We start from the raw sequence: 20230 nt of genomic DNA, 5'->3' as shown, positions 1-20230 counted from the left end.
TAAAACGAAGTCTGTATGTACAGGGCAGTTGGCAGAATGGGATCATGGGCGGCATGAGTGTGACATTTTGACGTGTTACGTGTGCGACCCACTGCGGGAGATTTGAAAAGTAGCTGCTAGCAGTTAGCAGCTAACTCAAAGAAGAAGAACAAAGGCCGTAAATGTCCGCAGATTAGAACAAAACAATGTGGTCCAGGAGTTCCTTACCCTCTGATCAGGAGGGTATGGTAGATTTGGTATCACTGTATATTTTCAGATGTATTCTAATTTTTATAAAGAAAAACAAAACTTTCAAAAAATTATCAAACAATAATATGGTGACCGCCCAGCACTAACTCTAAGGACCCTCTAGAGGTCTGGGACCCTCTAGCAAAGAACCAGGAGGAGGTTCCCTGGATCCTAGTCTCTATCCTGGCTACTTTGGACTTCAACAGCATCAATCTTTGAAAGTGCAGCAACATTTTTCAACTTCTCACACAGGTATTATATGATTACTGTCATAACTGTATGCCTCTGGTTTATGTCACAATAGCACAGATTCTTTTAAATCAACCTAAAGGTGCAGTATGTAATTCTAGAGCTAATTGTTAAGTCACACTCCTAGGTCATCAAATACCAACTCTTCAGTTTGGTGATTCAGTCCAAATACCAACCGAATTAAATGACCTAAGAATAAGACTCAAAAATCCTTAATATAAACCTTATAAATAAATAAACCTTAACGTTAACTAATGCCATTCACTCAGAAGAAAGAAATTTCTGTGATTCAGCAACAACAAAGCTTGATTTGGCCAAAAACAGTCAGACAAGCACAAGCCAATTGTATTTCACTGCTAGGAAGATGGTCTTTTTATAAAATGGGACTGTCTTTGCAGTAGAAAGACTTAGTTCTGAAGTTGGTGCTACATTACCATAGAAATCAGAGATAAAGACCTGTAGCACTTGGCTTTGCTAAAGAGGTGGAAAACCTACAAGTACCAGAATGCACTCCACCACACCGGACTATTAACGGTCCCGCTGGTGGGTGACGTAATGTGAGTTGCCCATCGCGAAAACAATATGGTGGCCGGCTTGACAGTACGCTGAAATGTGTTTCTGAAAACACTCTGGGTGAGAAATAGGCGACTCAGTAACAGAATCTGTTTATATTTATCAGCAGTGTTTAGTTTTGCTGTTTGGTGTCAGTTTTTTCTCGATCTGCCTCTATAGTCTCTGTGTCAGTGGTGGCAGTAGGCATACAAAAATGAGGAAGTACAATCTGTGGTTCAAGCAACAGCCCTAGAACCAGCCAAAATCTGACACCATCGGGCAGATTTTTGCTGGCAAATGATCAGGGAGATCTGACGGCTGACAAGATGGAGAACAGTTTAAGGCAGTATTTACACACCGGGGAATCACCAGAAGCCCCGTGATACAATATTGTCATGATACTTTAGGCATGGTACAGTATTATAGTGATTTAAAAAGTTTTGCAATGCTGAGTATTGTGATAACATATATTGCGATATATTGCACTTTTTTTAACTGCAAATTATGTCCCCAAAGAAAAACTTCAATCATTTTTATTGAAGCAAAATGTAGTCTGAAAAAGCAATTGATATTATTATTCTAGTAGACAACCACAAGAAATGTTGGTAATAATGTCGTTTTTCCCAGAAAATCTACCTGTGCACATGACTAGAACATGTAAGCTTCATTGTATTTGGTCTGTAATATTACTACGTTTATCCAAATATATTTAGCTAACCTATAGGTGCTAATATATTGGTTTAAAACCTGCCTGATCCTCAGACTGCCTGTCTTAGCCTGTCTTACGATTTCAAAAAAAAAAATAAAACATAAATTACCCTTTAAGACTCATGCTACTCTCACAAAATACTGTGTGACCAAAGTGGCACAACAGATCACAGCTGGAATACATCCCAAAGTCCACACTGTACAGGTCTGTATAATTTGCTCTAAACATCCACAATCAGTACAATATAGAGGGTCGATAGATAAATGTGGTGGTGGTCTATCTATCTGTAGAGTGCTATCAATATCACTGCCCTTTCAGATGAGCCTTTGATTATCTGCCCCAGGGAGTGAAATCGATTCCTGCCTGCTCTCAGTGCTTACTAGAAGTCCTAGAAGTGCAGAAAACCGTGTTTGCCAGAAACACTCCTGACCTGCACTTCATCTGAGCTGAGCTGATGAACTAGTGGTGAGTAGAGGCCTGGCAGTGGCCACCTTGTCAATAATAGTGAGAGCAATATTCATTGAATAAAGTAAAAATAATGTCTATACTTCAATGTTAGGGAGAATCTGTGCCAATGGCCTATTATTAATGGAAATAAACATGTAAATGTATTACTGACATGTAAGTTGATCAAATTTAATTAATGTGCATCTGTGCAAATATTCATCTGCACATGGAAATGTTATGCATTGGTGGTTCTTAATTGCATCATGCAGCAAGTGTTTGAAAATCTCCACAAGAAGACATTAAACTGCACAGAGCTCAAGCTTACCAAATGATGTTTATGTATCAAAGAATTCACGAGAAAGAAGTTACATCAGAGAGTTGCTGTCTCTTTGGACATTTGTTGTTGTAATTGTTCCTTTTATTCTTGCTGTTGTTCACAACACAATTATGTGATTTCACTGTGAGGCGAGAATGGTCCGTACCCAGTGTCAGAATTTCAATTGAGTAGACAGGGCAAATTTATGGTGTCTCAATAAAAGCTGATGTCTTTTGCCAGATAAAGCTGCCTGAAGCAACGTTAAATTTTAAAAACTAGTTTTTATGCCAGTGAGGGAAAAATACACACATTTACACAGAGACCACATTCACTCAAAATTGTCAGAGATGGTCCTGAAAAGAACATGGTTAGTTAAAGTGGATTAAGGTACCTGTGTGTTTGTCCTACATGTATACATACACTAAGAAGCCATCCCTGTTATCACACACACACACACACAAGGACTGAGTGTTCCTTCCTCCGTATTCCTGTTATCTAAGGTTTGACTGCAGCCTGTCCCTGTCTGTGTCACAACTGATGACTCAAACTTTGTAATTGCCTTTTAATCCTTCCAAGGATAGAACATGTCGGCGTCATTTAATTTGGGGCACCTATTGCCTGGGGATACAGGAAGCTTATGACACAAAGGTCGCAAGTGTGAATCAGCACCCGAGCAGGGACATTTTGGACAGAAAAGTCAATGTGGAAGAAATGCATTCTCCCTTGCTTCAACAACTGTCTGCCAGGTGTCTTTGAGCAAGAGGTCAGGAGTAGTTCTGTCCACGGATTAAATCTGAGACTGAAAAAAAGCATAAAAACAAAAGAATCCAAATCTAAATCTCCACAGTAGAGGGAAAAATGTGAAAACAAAACTCATTTTCTCTGTCCAGTAAGTACAAATAAAATGTACTGAGTACCTCAGTAAACACATTTGTGATATTTTCTTAATGCATTTTTCTGTGAACCAGCTCAGTATTGAGAGAGAGGAGAGCAGGTGTGGGCTGAACATTCATTAGGATGACCTTATAACACATTCACACAACGACACATCCTGTATTCAAATTGACTGCTACAGTATTTACAGCTACCTTTTTTTTTCTTTCTTCCCCTTCCCTGAATGAATTCACTGCAAGGTAGCACTGAACTAAACACAAAGAAGGGAAAAACACATTTTCATCAGCATTTAACATGCACACATTCTTATCACACAGTATAAAAAGAAAAACTGTCATCACCCGGAAAACAATTTGTTCATTTTTACGTTTTTCTGACAACCAATCTTATGTAAATGTCCCAAATGTCCTTTTTTCTGCTTAATCTACACATGGAAATTACTGTATGATTTTAAGCCATCCTCCACTCAATCATGTGTTCCACTTATTGTTACATCTCTCGGATGTTTGAACTTAACTGACTCTACAAAGCTGTTTTCAAGTTCACTGGTTGAAGCAACACATTCTCACTGTGATCTCGTCACATTTCGTTGTTTGCTCATGGGCTTTCCACACTGTTATATGACGTGCAAGGTTCATTGGTTGCTGATGACCTGGGATGCTGTTTCAACTTTAGCCTGTTACATGCAATCTCTGATCTCTGAATACACTTCCATTTTTACAGGAAATGTACAGTTTGCATACACTCTCTTTCAAAATAAATGCACTACATTGGTACAACACTGTGAAATGATAATTTTTCCTTCAGTTAGCACCTTATTGGGTTTAGGTAAAAAAAACAGAGTTTGGCATTACAATATTACAGGAAACATGTGAAGCAGTGAAAGTCGCCCAGCCTACTCAGACTTCATCTCCCTTATCTTATGTTGTTGTCCCACCACGTTTCCCTCTGACGCTGCCGAGCACCGTTAAACATAAACAGCAACTGGACGTATATCGTGCCAACGTAAAAGGATGGCTTTTTCGTCAGTGTCTGATGTCGGAAGTCACTGACCAAGTGCTGCTATTCAACCACTTTGGAGTGACACCAGGTTACCTGAAGGAGAAAAGTTTCTCTGTGCTCACCTGATCTCAGTTCAACACATGTATGTACAATACAATTTGGGACATCACAACTAGTTTGTAAGCAAAACATGGTTTGATATGCAACCTAGTTGATGTTGAAGTCTGATGTGGAAACTTGCCTGCTGTGCACATCCATTGAGAATGGACTTTTGTCAGTGAAGTAGGAGATTATTTGCTTGTTCATAAATTCCAGGTTTTTCAGTGGTAGAAAAGAGGTACTGTAGGTACTATTTTTTCTTTTGTAAGTAGTTACTTCAATTTTTCGTGGAATAAAAAGATTAGACACAAATCATCATTCCAAGCATTGTGTTTCTATCTAACTATATCAACTCCCAGTTTGTCTGTGAAAATCAGATTCAAATTCAATTCAATCAATGAATCAATAAATACCAACAGTGTTAATTTTGTTTCGTGGAGCTGACATGAAAACTATTTAGTTTTAGTAAATGTCTGCTGTCAGTCAGTCTGGTAAGGTCAGTTTGGCCAGCCACTGTCCTCTCAACTCTCCAAGAGCTGCTGGTGATGGACGGCTGACTCTGTGGACAGAGATGCTGAATGCAGGTCAGAGTCAATGGGAACTGAAAACTACTATCTTCATGCCGACAACAGTAATACTACCAATCAGATTGCATTACAAAATATGACACTGTCCGTGACATAACAAAAATTGTCCGGTGTGTGACATGAAAGAAAAGTGTCCAGCAACATTCGAAATACATCAACAACACTTTTCAAAAGTGTCGAGGGCCCAACCATAAATTAGGTTTGAGTGTCAGACAACTTATAGGGGGATCCCTACAGAGACAGACCTTTTTATTAAAGAATAACATCTTTATTGTTTATCCAGAAACAGCCCCGATATCACCATTACCAAACCCACCAGACTCCATTTAAATAGTAATTTGATTAGCGTAAAACACACCTTATTCAAAGCTGACAGAATCAAAGTAAACAAACAAACACCTTGGTTCATCTTTCTGCTGTCACAACAATCACTAACTCTGAGTTGGATGAATTAACCCTGAACTCACCCTGTTAGATGTGCTAGATACCAGACCAGTTTCAAAAATTGTTGTTCCCTTTAGTCACCTAAGCCCTTTTTACACAGAGATCATGATAAAGAGTTGTTACAAAGTTCCTTCTTTATGCCATCTTTGCATTTTTACACAGAACCAAAAAACAGCTGCATCATGCCACTCCAGTTTGTAATTTTAGACAGCATGCCTGCATCCCAGAAGCAAAAGAGAAGTGACAATTATGACATATAACATAACAACGCAGGCCTCTACTCCGACATATAACATGCGTTGGCAGTGCTTTCTAAACAATAACAATGGCACTAACATAGCAATAACAATAATTTACTGTCCCTGTTACATCACCGCTGATCTCCACCTCTGCTGGGAGGGTAAGGAGCTCCTGGACCTGAATGTTTTTTTTTTTTTCCACTATGCCGATATTTATGGCCACTGTTCTTCTACTTTGAGTTAGCTGCTAACTGCTAGTTCGCTACTTTTCAAATCTGGGGTGGGTAGCACACATACAGGTCAAAATGTTTCTTCTGTGCCACCCATGATCCTTACCTGCCGGCTGTCCCGTTAATACAGACCTTGTTGCAGTGCTGTTACTACCTTCGATGCAGCCTTAAAGGCAAGACAACTCTGGCCCCCCATTCTGTGATCGCACCTTTTACAAAGAATGGCAAGGCAACACAACAGCATGACATTCTTGCCTTGAAGGGGCAGTTTAAAAGGGAAATTTAGATCCCAAAACAAGAGAAAATAGGGTCAATGTTGAAAAAAATAATTTTAAGAGGCTATAACTGATACACTTATATTTTATGAAAGACACTGTGTAGTGTTCACACTTGTTACTGCTGCCACCAATGTGCCAAACAATTCTGTTATTGCAGGTTTAAGCATAGTATCAGTAGCCTAGACAAAAAAATGCTCACAGTATTATTTTTGGAATAATATTGACTTTGTATTGATGTAGCTATAAAAACCTGTGTGAATCTAACTTCACACTCCCAACCCTGTAGAATTCAAACCTATTTTCACCTTAACACCTCTTCTTCTCACTTTATTTTGTCCTCCCCATCATCCTCTTCCTCCCGATCCTCTTTAAATCAATCGGTCATTTACACCCTTATACTTTCCTGCCTTCCACCTTTCATCCCTTTACCCTCTCTGCTCTGTGTCTTCCTCTTAATTCTCCTCGACTTGATTCTCACCTCATCTTCCCTCTTTCTCCATCTATCAGCTGTCACAATCCCTTCTTTCCTTTCTTTCCTCTCCTTCATCTATTTATCCCTTTCTCTCTCTCTCTGAGGCCACTGTAAAGCAGCAGCAGTGTCCTGGACATTTTCTCTATTAGTGTGAAATACAGTTTCCCGGGCCAGAGGATCACGGCGTGTGAAAGTACTCCTCTTACTCACAATAAGGTAGGCATCCATTTCTCCTAACGCTTGCCTTTTGTCCTGAGCACAGACAACAACAGCTCCATTAACAAAGCGAAGGAGGACACTCTGTCTGACCAGGCGGTAAGTCTATATACCCCACTGACTGCATGGAGCCTGGGTTGGCCACGAGGTGACATGGAGAGGTCAACCTCTCAGTCAGCTTGCATTATCTTTGTGGTTACAGGAGGCAGTGACACAGCTTGAGACCAGCCAATGTCAAATGAGTCAGTTTGTTCTCAGGTTTTTCTTTCAGTGAAACTAAAGAGGGATTGGCTACACTGTATAGTTTCACTGCCAACTGTACTCCAGTGTTCCCATTCAGAGTTGCCAGACTGAAGTTATGTATGTACTGTCTTTAAGTATATCAAGAGACACAGTAAGGAGTTCTGCTCACTCTTATCCAGATGGATGGGTAAAGTCTGCGCTGTGGTGCTACATCAGCAATTTCTTTTTTCTTTCTTTTTCTTTTTACCTTACCATCAGGGTTTACTATAAAAAAAAAATCAATCCATTCATTCCTATGACCACTCTATCTTGTGTGCCTGGACAGGTCATCAGTCTATCACAGGGCTGACATATATAGTAGACATAAAACCATTTAGACTTTCCAGTTTACCTAACCTGCCTTGTCTTTGTACTGTCGGAGGAACCCCAAACACCTGACAACCACGCAGACATAGGAGAACATGGAAACACAGATAGTCTCCATCCAGTAAAATCAAACCCTGAATCTTAAGGTTAAATGCCAACAGCAATAACCACCATGGTGCCAGTAGTCTTGATGAACTACATACATTTGAGTCATCATTTTACCAATATGTCATATGGTGTATCTGTTCATGAGCCAATATATCAACAGCTCTGGACCTTATGAGCTGTGCCTGGTTGTGACTAGGGATGTCAGTTTAAGTTAGGTTAGGTTAGGTTTAGGTTAGGTTAATTAAGTCTTTTGATGGGTCGACACCCATTCACCAGTAAATAACAAGTTCAATTTTAAGAAAAAAAGAAACACATGATATACAGAAGGCCTCTCCTTTTAGTCCAGCACTCCATTCCATCAGTGAGCTTGGCACTGTATTTCCATTCTATCCGTTCAGAGGTGATAAAATTTTAATGTTTCGCGATGTAAATTTCTTGCCTTTTATTTTATTTTCTGTTGGCTTTGCTGAGAGACAGCTGGCAAGCTGCATTAACATGTGGAAACATGACCACTGCCCGACCTCAGGCCTCTGCTAGTTCCTTGCCAGTGCACACCACTCTGGTTGGATGGGAGCCAATGTTAGCTAGCTCACAGCGATTACAGCTGGTAACGGTGTTCTGGTGGTAGAAGACGTTCCAGTGGAAACATTGTGTCCACCCTCCAGTCATCACAAGGCCCCCGCTTTAGCATTTGTTGACTATGGTAGCAGCACTAGCTGTGTTGACACTGCCATGGTGATTAAAGAGCTAACAGTAGTTAATTATGCTAAAAGGGATTTGTGGTTTAAAATAGAGCCGCTGACTTACCAGGGCGAGCTAGGGCGAGACTGGCGGGTGGGCACAATGTTACCGCATCAACAATGTAGGTTCAGGACGGTGTTACAGAAATGTTCTAGGCTAACCTGAACTGAATTCTACATTTATATGAAGCCCTCTTCTTTTCACAAATTTGAGTTTTTAAATCTTTTCATTGGTTTCCTGCTTTGATGTAGATGTGTAATACTTGTCTTTCCTGCACCTTAAAATGTTGAAGTAGGCTGTTCTTTTCTTGGTTTGCAATTTTTTTATTTGATCTCAACCTCTCATGCCATGTGTGTTGAAAGAGTGATGGATCACTGTACCCCCTCCTCTTGCCCATACTGGTTGTGATCAACCACAATTTCAACATACATATGGTGAGTGGGTGTTGTATTGATAGATCTGAAGAAATGTTACCCCATCCTGTATTTTCTGTTAGCACCAGCTGTTGTGAACACTGTTGCTGGTGCAAAACAAAGAACAAGTTGGCCATCGTAGTTACATAACTGGACAAAAATACTAGGAGTCTTGGAGCTGCAGAGTTATGGATGTGTGCCTTACAGTTCCCATCAATGTTATTTGTTTGCCAAAATATTCACTTCTTCCTGCTGCACTGACTAAACCACAAACAAAAAAGGGCTTTTGACAACAATAGAATATACTGTCACAAAAACATATACACACTAGAAAAAGAGAATTACTGATCCTCGACCATGCAGATACTAAAGCAGCTCAGGGCTCAGTTTTCCTCTCCACTTATTATTTAAAGATCTCTCAGTGTTTCCCCCTTTTGTAATTCCCTCAGCATCGTCATGCAACTTTGATGAACAGTAACCCTGTTAAGAGCCTGCCAAAGAGGCTATGTATACAGACTGTGGGTTGACATAGCCTGGGACAGTAATAGCTTTGGCTCTGCTAAGGCACTACTCCTCTCTACCCCCAACGCTTGCAAACGTGACGCCAGCCAGCTGCACAAATCTTACGCAATAACTTCAACTGACTGGCCAACACAGAGTGATCAAAAATTCACTGAGGCTTTTAAAGCGTGTACAGTTGGCGTGTAGCCATTTTTAGTCACAAATACTTCAATCACCTGACTTTGTCATCTTGAAATATTTAAATGTGCGTGCTTTTTGTAACTGACTCTTTAATAGGGGTGTACCAAAACTCAAGAGGACCTTTTCTAAAAATCAATGCTTTGATATCCTGCAGCTGTCTTGCAGTCACTATGAGATTACTGAATCCATTCAGACACAAAAACGAGCATTCATGAAAGAATCAAAGCATTCATAATGTCTGCAACAACAGCAGGCTCCTTGAGCAGCTCCTCACAGCTGTGAACATACAGTACAGTATCATGACTAATTAAGTCGGTGAACACTACTCACAGAAAACCAACAACAACGTGACTTTTAAACAGCCTGAGGGCCACTGAGTAGTAGGCCTATCCACTGAGCTCCAAGGAGAGTACTGAAGGCTGTGAGCTACCGTATTCCAACCACCTCTCAGGAGGCCTTCTAATATTTCAGGCACAGAAACTCAATTATGAGGCCGAGGTTTTGATTTCTTAGAATAATAGGGCTACAGGGCTGAATTCAATTAAGAGCACCCAGAATATATTTGGCATTCTCTCAGAGGGAGCCCCACAGTGAAACACATGACATTTGCATTTCATAGAATTAGTTATAGGTCTAATAGAAAAGCGCGTTGACTGAGTAGGAGTTACATGTGCCTGGAGTAACACGGAGAACATTTTAAGAAGGGTAATCAATAATTGATGGTGATAGAGGCGCAGTGGTTTGGCGCAGACACAAGCGCGTGATTGTCAAGTTGCACACGCCAGGTCTGGCAAAGACTGATCCCATTCCCCTTAAAACACTGGGGGGGAAGCATTGCAGTGCGTAACGCCACCTGTGTAAAGGTGCCTTAAACAGGCACATGCATAACCCCTACCCCATAGAAACATAATCCCTACAGTCTAAAGGGAGCGTTTGAAGGTGCCGATTAGGGACCGAGCGCGGTTATTAAGTCACGGTGAGTCTATCTGGGAGGGAAAATGCGCATATGGTGCCTTTCTTCTCCCTCTTACAAAGTGATTTTCCACGACTGTTCTCTTTCAAGGTGTCGAGGGCAGCTGACAGGAGGCAACGGCTGAATTACAATGCGCCCTGCGCAGTCTTCCTCTCGCCCCCCTTCACTGACAGTGCATGTGCCCACGGCGTTTTCTGTGACCCAGTCTTGACAGCTGACAATGAGCTCCACGCGCAGCTGACGACGGCTTGATTGTTTCAATATTGGCATGTGCAGCCCCAACTTGAATCAGCCTCTCAATACAGTCACAGCCTCACCGCCTGTACAGAAAACTGATGCTGATAAAAGAGAAAAAGGAAAAACAGCCGAGCAACTAAAGCGTTTTTCACTTCATGTATGTGGCCACAACTGCCTGTCAGCTGCCGTTGAGCAAATCAGATGAAGCTGCTGATAAACGGACTGACCTTGCAGAGCAGACTACAGAGGTAAGCTGTAATGTGCATGGGTAAAGTGAAAGAAACCTGCAAATCAAGTCCAAAGAAAAGCCCACCTCATCCTGCTGCGGCTGATTCTGTCTCTGATTCGGCTGCTCCTTGGTTGCTGTCATTGTAAACTCCTCGTATGATTAAACTTGGTTGAATCCTAAAGGAAAAACGGACAGATTCCCGTTTTCCGTGGAAGCAAAAAGTCAGAAGAGGGGAGGATGCGGTGGCGTCTTGTCAACTGCGGAATCTTAAACAGGAGTGGGAGCGAAGGGACGGATCCGTCACGATTGAATATCTGCGAGGTCTTGGACGGACGAGCGTCTGACGAGAAGCCAACGCAGCCTGTGCGTTCACATCAGCCCCGGGAAAAAGGGAGGAGAGTTTCGGACACGCTCGTTACCGAACCGAGAGAGCCGAAGTGTTCTCACATTTTACCACCCTGCCACTTCTCTTGCACGTCTGGGTGAGGAAGTGGTGGGCTCGATTACTCTCTCTCCCCCTGTCTACTCTCAGTGATGCTGGTATTTTGGAGGATGGGGGGGTATAGCACAGAGAGGAGGAGGAGGGAGGAGGGGGAGGAGGGGTGTTCAAGTGGTCTTGTGATGGTTTCCCTGGAGGATGGGGGTAGCGTTTGCTGGATTTAAAAAAAAAAAGCCTTCCTGATTAGAGCGCAGTGTGAGCTGTTTTGCCGGTAGATCATGTCTTTCTGACACAGTGTGACAGTGTTGTTAATACATGCTGAAACGCCCAGTCAGTGAGCCTGAAGCCGGCAGGAGCTGTCCGCGGTGCTGAAAGCCCCGCTGCACATTCATCTTCATCTCTGGCGTAGGCGCACTCACACCACCTCTGCTTTTTCCACCACGCACTAAACACTGGCCACAGTCTCAGTCAGACGGCTGCTTTCTTGCTGGAAGTCGTGTTGTTTTGTTATACAGGAGCTTTTACTTGGCCTTAAGAGAGGAGCTTAAACGGTCAATAAAAAGAGATTCACCACGGCTCGCTGTGGGTTGTTAAATGCGTGCGGGGCAAAGATGCAATTGCATCGGTCTTAGGAGTACTTAGCAGTGAAATGAAACCTGTGAACCCGACGCTATATCAAACTTACCGCCGGGCTTATGAGAGAGATGTTTTCTGCGGTCAGAGTCTCAACTTTATGATGCTGGAACCCACACGCTGGAGCCGCACCGTTAACACACAAACAGAATGAGCTGTGATCTTTAATGTCTGTGCCAGACACGGATCAATATTTTATACCTGCATTTGCCTGTTGAGGCGAATCACTGAGCTTATTAGAGATTGTGAGGTGTCATAATTCACACACGCTCCGACTGCTGTACATGACACCACGAGCGGTGGAAGCAAACAAGTACATTTATCCATGTTAAATACCAGCATTGTAGGTTTCTGCAAACCACAGATAGCTTACATTTGTATGCTGTGTTTCAGACTTACCAAATCAATGTTTCTAAAGTGATGTAGTATATGAGCTGACTTTGTCATCTGGAGGTGGAGGGGATGGTTGATGACGTCAGCAGCCTCAGGCAAGATGCTTGCCAAGCGGCAGACCACTGTTCAGAGCAACTAACAACAAAACCGGTTGATTTTTTAGCCAACCATTGCTGCGTTTCCAGCGGCTTCTTAGCCAACAAGCGTGGGTATTTTTTGACAACCCATCGCTGTGTTTCCAACATGCATAGTGCCAAGAAAAGCGGTTGTTTTTTTAAGCCGAAATTGATCGTTTACTCACCATAATCTAGTGGTTTTGTTTGTTTGTTTTGTTTTGTTTTGGTGCCTAAACGTGGCCACAGCATTGGTGAAACCTTTTAATGTATCCTACACAATAACATACAAATGTAACATATCAGTGGTTTGCAGAAACATACAATGCAAACAGTTATTCTGGTGATTGGGTTGCACCGGTACTGTGCATAAGTACAGTTCTGAGATACTTGTGCTTTATTTGGGTATTCTACTACATAAACATGGGGCACATACTCTACCATTCTACGTACTTTTTAAATACTAATGTGTGTATAACTACACACCACTATACTAGCTATACTAACATGTAACAATGCAATACATGCACTGTGAAAAGACAATCAATTCCACTGATTGTTAACAGACAGCACACTTTTCCCCCTAAAATAATGATGACTTATTGATTTGCAATAGTTTTTTTCTTTTCCAAAAAATGTTATGCTACCACCCACAATTAGTTGTGAGCTGCTCCTCTTTTTCCTTTGTCCATTGGATTTTGTAAAAAAAAAAACAACAACAAAAAAAGTCAACAGCATATTCTGTTTTTATACTGATTGTTTTGAGTGTCTTTATTTTGGCACTTCTGCAGTGTGAACTCGACTCAAAACTGGTTTAAAAATTAGTATGTGGCATGGCTGTGGGACACACTGTTTATGTGCAACACTAACTCAAAACTCTGCTAAAATAATGATGAAGAAGAGAGCAGTGCATCATATCCCAGTCATACTAAACACTCCTCTCACCGGAGGCTGCCATCCCTCCTGTTTTAGCATTCCTCTCAGACCTGTAGCAAATTACAATTCGAAATCAGCTCAATATTCCCACCTCAAACCATAGCCTTTATAACAAACTCAAAAAATGTTATAACTAATATATTATTAAATAAACCAAAGAAGATAAAACTGTTCATTTTGGTCAGATGTGGTGGCCTTTCCAATTCCATGGTCCTGAAAATGCAAACACAATAAATAATACTGTGTATGCCAACATAACATTTTTGAAACTCTACTGGAGAGATGACAGTATTTCTCCAATATCCCTCAGTGACCCTTTATGCATAGTATGGAAGCTTCAGCACGGCCATTTCTTTCCTCTGTATGACTGTAGAGATGAGATCATTTTAAACAGCAGTGGAGTAGAATAAAGCAGTGCTGAAAAACTAGCCCGTTTGTATTATAATAAAGGCACAAATCGATCTGTGTGCTCCATTTTGTAGACAAGGGTGATCAATCCACTTTGAGAAGTAAGTCGGTCCAAGTCAGCCCACGGCACCACTCAGTGCTGCTATTGCAGCTGTATTGTTATGAGAAACAGGTCCCAAAATTTAGTTAGCAGAGCCACTTTTCTCTAACAGAAATACTTGATCTGAGATACTTCTGTTCCCCCTCTTCTCTGATGTAATGGGTCTTGTATGGAGTATTTGTATACCATTCATGGTCAGTCATCTGTGAGGGTGAGCTCTTCTTTCCTTCCAAGTCAATGACTACAATTACCATCACACAGTTATTTGCCTTCACCAACCCAGCAAGTTACAGTTACAGTTTACACCCATGTCTGCGTAAACATGGATGCTTCACACACATCTTCCCCCTGTAGCACAGATCTATACAATCATAACAATTTCAAAGTGGACACCCAAGATTAATGTAATAAATTCAGTATCTGACCTAATGCTATGACACTGAGTAATGGCCAGAAAATATTGTTATAGTTAGCATATGAATTCTTGAGTTATGACCAAAAACATGTTTAGTGAGGTCACAGTGACCTTGATTTTTGACCAAATTCTAATGTGTCCATTCTTAAGTTCAAGTGGACATTTCTGCCAAATTTGAAGAAATTCCCTCAAGACCTTTTAGAAATATCACATTCACGAGAATGAGAAAGATGCAAAGTCACAGTGACCTTGACCTTTGTCCACCAAGTTCTAATCAGTGTATAATTGGGTCCAAGTGGAGGTTTGTGCCAAATGTGAAGGAATTCCCTCAAGGTGTTTTTGAGTTACTGCGTTCATAAGAATGCAACAGATGAGGTCACAGTGACCTTAACCTTTGACCACCAAAATCTAATCAGTTCATCCTTAACTCAAATGGATGTTTGTGCCAAATTTGAAGAAAATTCCCTCAAGATTTTCTTGAGATGATCCATTACAAGAATGAGACAGACGCAAGGTCACAGAGACCTTGAGCTTTGACCACAAAAATCTAATACATCTTAAACTCAAAGTGGACATTTGTGCCAAATTTGAATAAATTCCCACGAGACGTTCTTGAGATAACTTGTTCACAGCCATGGGATGGACAGACATACGGACAGATGGATAGGCAGACAGATGGACGGACAGCCCAAAAACATAATGCCTCCAGCCCCGGCTATCACTGGCACAGAGGCATAAAAAAGAGCATGGGTTAATAGACTAACCCTAAATCTAGAGCTACATGACCCAGGCAAAAAAATCTGCATCCTCTCCAGCTGATGAAGACCTTAAAATGTAGGAGCAAGCCAACATTAGTCCTAATATAACAAGTAAAATATGGACACATTATGAGATCAGACTGTCATTTTTTTCACATGATCTTGTTTGGCTGCTTTACTTGCATTGACTTGCATGTTTTCACTTAAGATGATTCAAGAGAACAGGTGTTTAGTATTGGCTTACAAATAAGACACCACCCTCCACACTGTTAAATGCAAAGTATTGCTATGACTCTTTAGTAAATGGACACTTGTTGAACCCACTGCTCCTTTTCATTTCTGAAGCCCCACATCTGATGATTCAGACTGGTTTGGGGTAGTCTAGATTCACCATACCTTAAATCTGAAATTATTAAGCCTAAAAACAAACTATATCTTGACACATGGCCCATCTGCAAAACAGGACCACAAATATGCCAAAGCAACATATCCTCATACAATGATTCATATGATATCCTATGAATTAGCTTTTCATTAATGACGTTACATATTTAATGTAAAGTTATGGAGGTTAGGTTAGAACCAGGGGTCACGTTAACCGGATATTCTCGGTCATTGACCCTTTTTTTACATCAATGACCGGAAAATCTGAAGGCCGTCGGTCATTTTGACAGGTTGCAATAACCACCCCTGCCCATTTCAGCAGCGGAGGCAGTTTTCAATCAGCGCCCATGTTAGCTTATCTGACTGTCCACACAGGCCGCTGAGCAGAGCGGAGCGCCTGCGGAGTAGAGGCAGCGCTTCAGTTCGGCGTCTGGTCTATTTTTCATGCAAGCCGCGAGCGCTTCTGTCAAGCTGGATAGAGCGGATCGTACCAAACTGGAAGTCGGACACAGAAAAGACGAGAGAATCCGGCCAGTTTTCAAAATAAAATAACAGCTCGCACTGAGGAATGTGAGGAGAAAATACTGTGTTTATAATTTAAAAAAAACACAAGAGTGCATAACCGAACACATTTTTCAATACCCTAATCACTTCATTACAATTTTAATTTTGTGTCACCAAGCCTACAGGTATAACTACATAACGCCCTGGACACACCGGACGCGTTAGTGCCGTCCGGTGTGTCCAGGGTGAAGCCTAATGGCACGGGTGTGTGGATGTCTGTTCATCTTTTCGTTCATGTCCTTATTAATGCACACTTTATAACTTGCTTGTTGGATTTATTAAAAACGAATGAATGAAAACTAAATGTCTTTGAATATTTTTATCATTTAAAAACAAAAATTAAATTGACTGGCAAAAACAGATTATGACCGGATTTTTATGACCCTGTCGGTCAAAATGATCGGCGACGAAAAAGTCTATGGCAACGTCTGGTTAGAACTAATAAAGTTACTGTGGTTAACTTTCATATACCGAAACTTGGACCTTTTTGGATCTGGCACTCCAGGGCCCTGAGGCCCAGAGGCCCTGGGGCAGTTGCTCTCCTGGTGAGCCAGCCTTGATGTCCACAACCACTTCCGCACATGAAACTGGAATCTTGAAAACAATGAGAAGAACTCACACATGCTGTCTCCGTTATTGCTTCAATATTAATTTGGTTACAACATTTCGGTCAGTCCAACCTTTATCAGGTATATCATCATCAATAATAATAACAACAATAATAATGATAATAAAACTAATAATAAATGACTTTATTAAGGACACAGAGACATGTATTATATGTAATATACCTGATATAACATGTATATATAATGTAAAGAACATGAAAGCAGACATTTGGCTCTCAGAAAGCAAAACTTAGATCCACTCCACTCTGACCACACTGTGACAATACAGAGTAAATCCCCTGTCAAATATCTCAAGGAATTGGGAGAAATGCCAGCGAAAGACCTTCATATTGGCACTGAGGGCAGACTAAACATCTCTCTCACCCAAAACACTGACGTTCAAATATTGACATCTTGTGTTTGACCTGCTGTACCTTCAGAATGTCAAAGACGTGAAATTATTCTAAAGTAAACATACCGTGTAACAAATGTGCAAACAGCGTACAGCAGTCGTCCTTGAAGGTCAACAAAAGTGTTGAATTTGAGGTGAAAATAAAAAAAAAAATCTGTTTTATCCTTTGTGGGTGTGTTGAGTGCATTAGCTGAGCTTACATTAGCATAAATTCCTCTTAACCTTTGCTTGTGTGCACCACTTTCTGAGAGACTAATGGCGTTTGCCTGTTTGGAAGAGGGAGTGATACACACATTGGATCTGCTTGAATGATAAATACATCTTCTAACCTTTAGTGGATTGTTTCATCTAAAGGTAAAGGTTGAATCTACACTGGTTAGCTTCCATAAGCATCTTCAAAATTGTGGGTTCTATCTGCAATGTTAAGCACAGTAATATGACTGTAATTGACTTTCAGTGTTTATAAGGTCACACAATACACAGCTTGTATCCACTCATTATGGGACAACAGTATGTCATTGTCACTGTGCATCTGCTATATATGAAGGGAATATTTGATTCTGAGGAACGGTTCTTGATTTAATACCCCCAGAAAAGTTGTGTTTTCTGAACTTCGGTGAGTCAGTACACTGTGACATCACAGTTGGGTGCGGCTACAACTGCAACTGAGCCGACCTGTGATCACACCCAGCAGTGACACCTAACACTTAAAGCCAGAGAGGGAGTAAACACTGCTTTTAAACCTGGTGTTAACTTATTCATATATTCTTCACCACCATCACTGTGTTCTTTAATTCAGCTGCTTTAAAACAGCTGTCCTTTAACATATCTTCTGATCTCTGACAATTCATATTAATTAAAACCATGTTTAGAGTAAACCCACATTACCTTCACCTCGCAGCTTTTCCAAATCCTTTTTGCTAGAAGACTGACACTACTTAGATGGAAAGATACAAATCCTCTGACATTTCGTACGTGGAATAAAGTACTACTGAACTTCTTGGCACTTGAGGAAAGCAAATATGCCAAAGGACACCATGCAGCTCGGTTTAACACAATTTCTCAACCAGTTATAATGTTTTTAAATAAAATGGATGCATGCAAAATTCTAACGTAGGCAGATAAAGGCTGATATCCCCCCTATTGTTTTCAGTTTATTTGCTTTTATTTTTATTGTTTTAGCCAAGTTATTCTTGGACAGTTTGAGGTAAATTCATGGGTCTTACTTTAAAGTCTCTTTGTATATTCTGAGGCTATGTTGACCTGTAGTTTTGCTCAGTTACTTGTTTACAGGATGAAAACCTGCTCTGCTCAGAGGTGTAGAAGTACACATTCAATAATGTTGAGGGCTTCAACATTATTATTGATTTATATGTTGTACTGTGGGCAGATTTAAACAGAATATGTGTCAGATTTTTTGACACAGACCCATTTCTATTTATAGAGAAACTGGCAACTTTATAAACACTAAATCACAATGTGTAGTTTAGTAATCCATCCAGGTTTAAAAGTGTATTTAGCTACTTGTTATAGCTACTTGTTACAGATTTGCCACTGATCCCATGTATATCAAATGAGCAAACTTTGTTAACAGTACTTTGGTTCTTTGGTAATTAACAGTTCACAAAATGAAACCTTTTATTTCTCTCAAACTCCTTGAAGAATAATGAAATTAATCGGTTCCCTGAACAGATACGGTTATCTGCTAACAATGTATCAAGTTTTTTATAACTTAAACCAAATGTGAAAGGCACAATATTGTTAAATGTACAGAAAGAGCATTTTTGGAAAACTCTGCCTCCCCAGGACAGTTGGGACAGTGGGTAGGGTTGGTTGGGTATCATTTAAATAGACCAAAATTGTAGTCTAAATTGGAACACCTTATAATTACATTATCACTCTTTAAAAAAAAAAAACAAAAAAAAAAACAGGACGGTAACTTATTTGTAAGTTGTAAGTTATAAAGCCACACCCAGACTAAGCTTAATTTTTTGTTCCCAAAATACAACAATCATTAAAAAAATATACAGTAAAAACATACTAGAGTACTCCATGTTTTGAAAAGCTTTACATTACAGTTTCCTAAAAGCATGTTGTAAACATTTAATATGTTCAAAATCAGTTATTAATGTTAAAAATATCACTTCAATATCAACACTTTCACCCCCTCTTACTGCCTTGTTGCCCTGTACCATGTAATTATTTAGCCCTGACGCCAGCAGAAAATGTTGGCACTGTACATTTCTGCAAACAACCAATATGTTACACTTGTTTGTTTTATATGTATCAATATTTTTCAGGTGACATTGTATATGAGCTGACTTTATCATGCAGAGGTGGAGGGGATGGTAGATGGCATGTTACCTGGTGGAGACACGAGTCTTTTTTAGCAAGACATCACTGCTTTCCTGCCAGAATAGTGACATGTAAAGCTGTTGCTTTTTAGATTTTTACCAAAATCAGGTATTTCAAGCTCAAAATTATGTTCAAGCTAAAAAGTATGTACAATCATACAGTTTCAACGTACCCACTAAGTAGTAAGATATAAATGTAATGCAGCCATGGTTTGAAAAAAACATATACTGCCAATTTTTTTTCTGGAAATTGGGTTGAAGTATTATATAGGTATTCACAGTGTAATTTAAGTCCCTCTAAAACAAAAAGTTGTTACCCCCTTATTCCATAACCTTTCGTCTTCTTCCCTTGCACTTGCATATGCAGTAGTACCCAGTAAGTTTTGTATTGATACCCTTTATATGCTAAATAATAAAGTTACTTGCAGGGTGAAATCTAAAGTGTTACTCAAACCTTCACCATCTCAACCTTTAGAAAATATAAAGATAAGTTAATACCAGGACAAAAAGTGCCAGTTTTCTATTCATAGTATAAGGCATGAAAGGGGGTTGCGGCAATCTCATTTCCTGATTGATGACTTACTGCGCATTCACAGCTGGAATCATGTCATCTTATACAGCAGAGTTACAGCCACAGTGATTGCAGTAGGATTGCTGCAGGATCTCTGATTTTTCTACTACCCATCAAGCGCTCACCCTTTTCGAGCAGTGCTCCTTCTCCAGCTTGTTTAAGGTCTGC

General features: G+C 40.4%; 1 protein-coding gene across 2 annotated transcripts in view; it reads right to left on the bottom strand.

The window, feature by feature from the left end:
• The window catches only part of LOC125899749 (inactive dipeptidyl peptidase 10-like), a 310646-nt gene that overhangs the window by 174179 nt on the left and 116237 nt on the right, over positions 1-20230 (bottom strand). Inside the window, exon 1 of one of the 2 annotated variants that reach the window (XM_049594254.1) lies at positions 11059-11481. The exons of the other annotated variant lie outside the window; for it this stretch is intronic. Coding sequence (XP_049450211.1) covers positions 11059-11115 — 57 coding nt within the window. The 5' untranslated portion in view covers positions 11116-11481. Of the gene's footprint in view, positions 1-11058; positions 11482-20230 lie in introns of those variants that run through there. 2 annotated transcript variants of the gene reach the window in all.

Source organism: Epinephelus fuscoguttatus, linkage group LG13, assembly GCF_011397635.1.
Source record: "Epinephelus fuscoguttatus linkage group LG13, E.fuscoguttatus.final_Chr_v1".
In the NCBI taxonomy this organism is placed as follows: domain Eukaryota; kingdom Metazoa; phylum Chordata; class Actinopteri; order Perciformes; family Serranidae; genus Epinephelus; species Epinephelus fuscoguttatus.
This window is presented reverse-complemented; position numbering and strand designations above follow the sequence as displayed.